This window comes from Electrona antarctica (assembly GCF_951216825.1).
Source record: "Electrona antarctica genome assembly, chromosome: 9".
Classification (NCBI taxonomy): domain Eukaryota; kingdom Metazoa; phylum Chordata; class Actinopteri; order Myctophiformes; family Myctophidae; genus Electrona; species Electrona antarctica.
In genome coordinates, this window is record NC_136790.1 from 16,917,237 (window position 1) to 16,925,612 (window position 8,376).

The 8,376-nt window shown below is 42.6% G+C and overlaps 1 protein-coding gene across 10 annotated transcripts in view; it reads right to left on the reverse strand.

The window, feature by feature from the left end:
• ubap2a (ubiquitin associated protein 2a) overlaps nucleotides 1-8,128 on the reverse strand; it is a 33,154-nt gene extending 25,026 nt beyond the window's left edge. For 4 of the 10 annotated variants that reach the window (XM_079510518.1, XM_079510517.1, XM_079510516.1 and 1 more), the window contains exons 1-4: nucleotides 7,964-8,126; nucleotides 4,035-4,174; nucleotides 3,508-3,585; nucleotides 3,147-3,257 (exon numbers count right to left, since the gene is read on the reverse strand). In XM_079510518.1, the coding sequence (XP_079366644.1) occupies nucleotides 3,147-3,257; nucleotides 3,508-3,585; nucleotides 4,035-4,130 (285 nt within the window). In that variant the 5' untranslated portion in view covers nucleotides 4,131-4,174; nucleotides 7,964-8,126. Of the gene's footprint in view, nucleotides 1-3,146; nucleotides 3,258-3,507; nucleotides 3,586-4,034; nucleotides 4,175-7,963 lie in introns of all 10 variants that reach the window. The other 6 variants (XM_079510514.1, XM_079510513.1, XM_079510515.1 and 3 more) reach the window with 5 other exon arrangements.
• Between the last annotated feature and the right edge of the window lie 248 nt (nucleotides 8,129-8,376).

Sequence of the window (8,376 nt, forward strand, 5' to 3'; positions counted from 1 at the left end):
TTCTGCATGTGACCAGATAATCAGTTCCTTGTGAGTCGTGGGCCCATGATAAAACATTTTTCATCGTATAGTGGGGTTATGTTCATTACTTCAGGAGGTTATGTGATTTTTTTGTGAGAGCCACAGGCCACATCCAGTGCCACACCTTCTTTTGGCCAGTCAGTATGAAAAAGTTAATCGGTCATTTGTTTTATTTGTTCATAACAGGATAATAGCTATCCTGCTGACAGAACGACAGATGGACAGACAGAAGGGTTGATGACATTAGCTCCTTCTTGGTGGAGGTAACAACAGATGCTCAACCACCTCCATGTATTTTAATTTTGGCTAAGGAAAAGAATATGTGACATAAATACCACAGCGTTGTTGATCATAATTAAGCAGCTATTACAGCCATGCCATCCCACTGACGTTCTCAATACGCCTGTGGCATAACAAACATTTCTGTGGTTCTCAACCATCACTGCAGATTACGCTGCTACCGGGATTACATACAGCCACAGCAGTGACTATACAGGGCAAACGATGCACAGCTCGCTATTTTGGGACTTCCACGAAGCCAAAAACAACAACAACGGGTAACAGACTGGCTGGCAAGGTCCAGACACTGCTTGCCATCTATGCTGGCTGGTCTTCCTCAGGACACATGACATCCAAGCTGAACACCCGAGTTTTTGCTGGATGTTTGTTTCAGTAACAAGCACAAAGACACCCTGGTATTTTCCCACTATCTGGCATAGTGCTGGGGGGCACTGGGGCAAGAGAAGTCTCACGTAGCCAGGGAATCAGAGATCTCTGCCTACTGATGCGACAGCTCAATTCAGTTAAGGCGCTAAAACTCTGGAAGCAATGACTTGACTTTAGGCCAGTCCTTCATATGGGATGGCATCAGGATTGGTTTTCAAAGCATGTTTGTTACCAGTTTTTTTTCCCCCCCGGCACACTAGCGCATTCATTGAATTTAGAGTTCAAACGTTTAAGTAGACAGAGATCGCTGATTGTCTGGCTGGCTACGCGAGACTAGGGCAAGAGTGACATGGCACATTTATTGCATTCCATTTATATTTGCCCTTTAATCTGCCGTTTCAGCACTAAGTCCCCTTTTATATAGCATGGAGTGATCTGTGCTAAATTGCGGCCTGGATAACATTTTAAAAATGCATTATTCAGTATATACCGTCTACTCAACATAAGTAGACAGTCTACACACTACAGTCATCCACCAACGCACCCCAATCCAATGCACTGCAACTGCAGTGGGCAGAGGAGTGTTCATTTCCACTTGACCAATTCCCTTTCCCACTCAACCACCACATCAGATCCCCTTCCTTCCCGCTCTAAGCACCGATGTCCAAAATAAGCTCCTCACAAAACAAGCCCACCGGTCGGGATATGCAGTAGCAGCGATAACCAACCAATGTGTCAATCGCTCAAAAAGATGACTCGTCACTCGTGCAGACATGCTGTCAAGTCACAGTGAGTCTACCAACATGGCATGGTAGTCAGGTTCTAAATATGTCGACTGACAATTCAAGTGCAACCATTACGCAGATGAACAATGTAATCCTTCACTTGATCCCTTAATTGTCACTCTGGTTAAGGGTGAAGCCTGGGAGACTGACTAGACTCCCTGTTATGGGCTTACATTACAGCATCAATATCCACTATATCAGTGATCAAAGCAGTGAAGCAGTTCATACATCAGTGGTCAAAGCAGTTGAAGCAGTTAATTTGTTCTGTACGTTTATCATTTAGTACAGTTCATAACAAGCCGTCCTCTGGCTGGACTAATAACATAGTTTTTTTTATGCAGCCGGCTGCGAGACCAGTGCACTGGGACAACGATCAGAAATGAAGATTGGGTAGTAGCTTATTATCCATCATACTACGGTATTTTGCTTTAGAGCTGCGGCTTATCACAGAATTACAATCTGTAATTATATTTCCAATTTTAATTTTATTTATTAGTAAGTTGCAAGTACAAGTATACTAATATACAGGATGGATTGTTGAATTTCAATATTGTTAATGTCTTGATTTTTTATGAATAAAACAGTCTTCTTCTGTATTCCCCTTTCGCACCCTGATTATAAACATTTTAAGCCCAAACCACACCAATGGTTCGTCATGCAACTCCTTGCAACTACCTGCAACAGAATGGTGCTTTAACTGGGCATATTCGTTGCGCCGAGCTGCAACACGAATATCTGTAAACCCAGGGGTTTACATTATGTCGCAAAAACCATTGCTTTGGAAATGGTTTTTGCGACATAATGTAAACCCCTGGGTTTTGCGACTTGACGTAAATCCACAGGCAGATAACTAGCGTTTTCTCATGCCAATAAAGCTCCCGGATTATGAGCATTTGTTGTTCGTAGCTGGATTTATGCATGTCAAATAATTCCTACGCAGTATTTCCAGTGTGAGAACACATCTTCCATGGACATTGCCCTGTTGTATGCCGCATGTGTGAAAGGGCAACTCCAGGCAGTGTGCTGACCCGATTCTCTGGGCATTGTCTGGAGTTCATATGGCTTATGAGTTTTTGGCATGCAACACATTTCATCAGCTTACATCATGAGACCCGATTTGACACCTTATATTTGATAGGCAGATAGTCAAGGCATTCTGTTTGACTTATAACCACGTGAATATGCTCCCTGTCCTCAGGTACTACATTATTAACCCATTTAGGCCTGACGTCACGATTTTTTTTCAAAAATAGCAGACCTACAAGCTCGTAGCGCGCCACTCGGTGGCGCGCTATGAGCTTGTAGATCTGCTATTTTTCAATAGCTAAAGTATTACATAATGCTTAGTTAAAACACCAAAAGGGGTTCCCGCCCAGAATGGGTTAAAGTCAACAGCTATGCTCCTAACCTAGAATTGTGCAAATTGCGGCACACAGGTAAATAGATGTTTTTTTATTAAATAGATGTTTTTTTTATTTTTTTACAGATACAGTTATCGAATTTCCTTTCTGTGTATCAAAGATTTTCATTTTCACTTATCATAGCCGTCTTCTATTCCCTATCTGGCCATCAAAAGACATGTTTTCAGAACATCTAAATAATATAAAAGCTCCTTCATATTGTAGATAGAAAAACATTAGCATTGTTGGACACTAGAGGCTTCTGGAGGCTTACCGTGTCGGAGGTGCTCTCCAGGAGGAAGTTGATGGCTCTGTTGACGTCCTCATTGCAGTCATGGAGCGCTACCATGCATTCGTCCTGGTTCTTCCCTGTCACCTCCATCAGCTGCGAGAGAGCAGAGCACACAAACGCACACAGGAAACAAAATGTCAGGAAACAAAATGTGTGACCCACTATTAAAGCATCAAGTGTGGAAGGTAACTCCAACTCTGTGTTCTGCAGTACACACAGTCAAAGCCTCACCCATACCATCACATAGCCATGCAAAGAGCCCCACACCCTGACTCAGCTTTGTATCAAGACAATAAGCCTTGTGTCCTGGGAGGACGTTGGTATGTAGTCGAGTGTTCCTCACCTGGTTGACTTTGTCCTCAAAGTCTGCATCGCTCTTGTCATAAATCATCTGGGCAAGTCGGATCTGCTCGGCAGTAGCCTGTGATACAAAACAATACACAAGCCTAAGTGGATGGCAAAAGAAAATGAATAAAAGTGAGAGGAACAACTAAAAGTTTTCTACTAGTGCGTTTAATTTAGTCAAATTAACGTAACCATTTAAGCCCTATACAGTATACACACTGTCATAGCAGAAATAGACTATCTACAAACGTATTTCTGCCATTTTTTAAAAGCTTTGAATGCCAGGCTGCCAGGCTGTGGCAACTGGCAAACAAGAACAACTATAAAGTGCTAGCCAAGGCGCGCACCCAAGGCCTTCTGCACTCCCAGCGGCGCAATCCGGCGCTGATGAGGCAGATTTATTCTACAAGCAGGCGTTTTCTACTACACGCATGCCTCACATGGTCTCCTAACAGTTAAGGTTATCATCAGAACATGTCATCATCCCTCATTTCTGTTTGTGTGTATTCGTTGCGTTCTTCTCACCTGTATCTGTTTCTGTGGTTGTGAGGTGTGTGTGGCAGTGGGCAGCGCTTTTTCCCGAGAGCCCCGGGCCTTTTCGCCGCCCAGTGAGCTCATCATATACAGTATATACAAAACTCTGTATGTACAAAATAGAAAAAAATCTGAAAAAGACAAACAAGAAATGACAGGAGGAAGAGTTAACAGAAACAAATGGATAACTTGTCCACACATGGATAAATTCCTTAAAGTGGTCCCACTTATATCTGGAGTTCTGGCACATTACCTCCACTGACATACAGGCCAGTGTGTGTAACAGAGACCGACACATCTCTCCTTAAACACAGTCAGGCTGAACTACGCAAACAAATTACACTCCTCCTTACGAGGCCCTCTCATTCATTCATCCACTAACTCACTCACACACACATACATACACGTACGTACATGCATACTATATGCCTGGTGATGTAACCGCTTTAAGGAAAATCTAGGTCAAGAAAGTGGAGAGTGACCCAGTGTCTTCTTACTCTCAAAGAGCATACCACACTGTTTGATTGTGAAATATAGCGGCTATAATAATTCTTCCAGTATAGAGCGTCGCAGTCCCGCCCCCTACCATGGCCCAGGAAATGAATCCCAATGCATTTTTCCCATAGACATTTCAAAAAGTATGTATTTAAAGACGGTTACGCCGCGGACAAAGCCAACTCGAGTCGTGACAACTCATGACAACACAAACAATATTTTGGACCAAACAAATAATTACAAAGAAGAAAAACAACAAAAAAAGTGTTGTAACCTGCCGTTTTTTTCTTCTTTCTAATTATTTGTTCGGCCCAAAAAATTGTGTTTGTTGTCATGATTTGTCACGACTCGAGTTGGCTTTGTCCGCGACGTAAACGTCTTTAAATAAATACTTTCTGAAATGTCTATGAGGAAAATGAACGGAGAATCATTTCCTGGGCCATGGTAGGGGCGGGACTGCGACGCTCTATTGAGAGTTCAATGTAGTCTGAAGTTATGCAGAGTATGAAAATCTTTAGATCCATGCATCTTTACTATCTTACTGGTCATGGACATAAATACACACATGTAATGAGTTAGGATAGTCTGTAGGGCTGTCACGATTACACAATACACATTATAAGTTGACGATTAAATTGTTGCACAAATAACTGTGATTAAAGATTAATTGTATTTTTGGCATTGAACATGTGAATAGAAATTGCATTTCCGTTTGCCTTTTAGGCTTCGAAAACACAGGAAACTACAAAGTCTTATGCACACCTGATGACGAGCTCAGAGATGGATGTGTAGGCAGGGAGCAGATGTATAGAATTAAATAAAATGAGCCGCACAGAATCTACAGCTTGCACAATAGACAACTTTATTTATTTAGGCAACGTTTGTCAATAAGCCTTCAGGAATCGACCAAAACATTGCCTAAATACAGTTTGTCCCTATAGTGCAAGAGTAGACGTAGGCTAATCACAAATTGCATGGGCAGATATGACAAATAACTTAAATGTACAAAGAAATTACTGACATATGTATTTATTATTATGTCAACTAACTTTCTTTGTATATTTGTTATACCGTAAAAATAGCAGAAATACCTGATCTACACGCTTAAAAGTACTAATTGTAGATCAGCTATTTTGGTTTCTTTTTAATATTTGAAGATGTATGAAAGTTGGAAACAATGACAAATAATTGTGATTTAAAATAATTTCAATTAAACGATTATGTAATTGAGACAGGCATAGTAGTCTGCACAGTGACTGCACATATTCAAACTGTTCAGTAGGCCTATGTAAGTTATAAATACTTCCCCGATACTGATACATATGATGTTTTTCATTTTTGTTCTTTTTATTTCCCCCTTTTGTGCCAGGGAAACAAATGCATCTCTCTTTTTTTTCTTTTTTACCCAACAATTTTGTAACCCATTTTTTCCACCCAGTGTCAATTATCTAATGTAATCCTGGGCTCTATACTCCCTCTGCCAAGCCAACATGGGGAGAGGCTACTTCCTTCAATGTATGAGGAGTCCAAGCCGCTTCTTTTCACCTGACAGGGGGGGTTCCCTGGTTGGACGTAGCGCGTGGAAGGAACATTCCAATTCCCAACCAGTTCCTTTTTCCCCCTCCATCAGGCGCCCCGGCTGGGCAGTTTTATTTGCAGATACAGATATTGGCCAATAACGGCGATGTGGCCAATACATCAGTGCATCCCTACTTGAGACTGTACAGAATGTAACCAAATGGACCTGTGCTCTCGTAGGTCCATTTGTAGATCTATCTCAAGAGTTAAATGAACACTGACTAGTATCATACCGTTTAGAAAGGCATCTATGCATTGTCCTGTATTTACACATGGAATGTGCACAGTGTGCTGATGGGAGCCATTACTAGAAAAAAGCTATTGTTATTAAGTGCAGATATCCCCACTGACCCACTGGTTTTAATGCCTCAGAACAATAGCAATGCAGCTCACAGTAGTGGATGAATGACGTTTGTTAATACACTGTTGCCATTGGCTGATGGACTGAACAAAGCTAAGGCACAAAAAAAAAAAACACCAAGCAAAAACGCTTCAGATGAAAACACTAGACATTATTTAGCCCATCCATACCTTTTTTTCCCCAAAAAAAATAAATGTGCATGGACGCCCGTCAATGTCACAAAACCATGATAAGGAGTCAAACTGGTGGCTTTCATGTATTCAATAAGATTATTATTAATCACTCAGGTTAGTAAAATAGAGAGGGGGAACAACCTACAGCAGCCACAGCCCACATGTACTCAAATCAATAGTCGCTCTCTGGTTGTCCGTCCGGGTATATAAACCGTTATAAGCGGTATGTGAGTGATGAACACAGCCCCAACAGTTTGCTTTGAACCCATCAACTAAAACCTGGGCTTTAATTATTCGCTTACGCTTGTTTTAACCAATGCGACTGTTCTGGTCACAGTTGCGCAATATCCAGCCATAATAAAACAAATGCGATCCCCGTGCTGTTCTTCTCAGTGTATATACCTGTGTTGTTGTTGGGACTGTGTCTGTATGACTGTGTGGGAGCTCTTTGTCCTCCTCTCCGTCCGTCTACTATAGCATTAGCGTCAACATTAGCATGATGCTAACGCTCCAGCAGCATGCTAGTAGTAGTAGCAGCAGGCTAATGTTGTTAATACACGCATAGCATAGTAGGGTTAGGTTACACGGCGCGAGACATGTATGTAGCGTCAACATTAGCCCGTTAGCTTAGCTAGCATGTTGCTAATTCCCCCTCCTCCTCCGCTGTACACGGCGACAAGAACACACAACACAATGCCCTCGAAAATGTACAGTCAGTCGGGGTGGCGTCAACATATAATAAGCCTGCTAGCGATGCATGCTAACGCGGACGCACAATGCCGTCGATGCGGCGGTGAGATGGGTGAATCTGGAGGAGGATGAAGCTAACGGTGCTAACTCAATCTTGTCACGTTAGAGCTGGATAAGCGGCCAACTCGTTTTACGCATGGGGGATAATATAAAAAACATGATAATGTGAGTTTTCACGTTGGTTTGTGATGTCGTCCCACCTCCTACCCACCCGGTGAAAACAAGATGCCAAAACACCAACCAGCTTCTTTTTTTGGGTCAATATTCTGTTGAAAATGGCCTCAACAACAGCCACCCTCCTCCTCCTCATCCCGACCGACAGACATGACTTATGTCGGGGGGGAACAAACCAGACCACAACACTCTGCTGAAGAAAAAAAAAAAGACCCTCTCCTAGTCTTATGTCCTTGCACACCAAAAAAACAACGACGCGACGGTTTAATCACACAACACAGTCGACTAATCTCCGTGAAACTTTAACATAAAATAGCACGAGTTAAGACAAACACAAATTACATTTGTTTTGTTTTGTTGTTTTATCCCCCCCTGTGTGTCGTTATTACCTGCTAACACGCTTCAGTCGGGCCAGCAGAGCAGCAGCACTGAGTGGAGTAGACAGGGCTCGGAATGGTCACGTGACCTGGTGCGACACCCCACGCCGGTTGACGATGTCTTGACGTTACCAGAAACCACCACCAGTGGTGGAAGAAGTACTACTCACATTTCTGTTTATTTCCCTGCTGGCCGCTACCATCATTGCATGTCTTTCTGCACGTCAAAGTTCCCAGGAGCTCTTAATCGACCCCCTTTAGTTTGAACTTTCGTGTGTTCTGTGCTCGTTAGTGCATCTAAAAGGCAGCGATCACTTTTGGTAGCTGTCAGAGAGGGGAGGGAGGATCTGCAGATTCTAACCAGCTGCCAGTATGCCTTAAGGCTTAAGAGCTCCAGCGAGTTCCTCCGCCCCAAAAAAGTGACC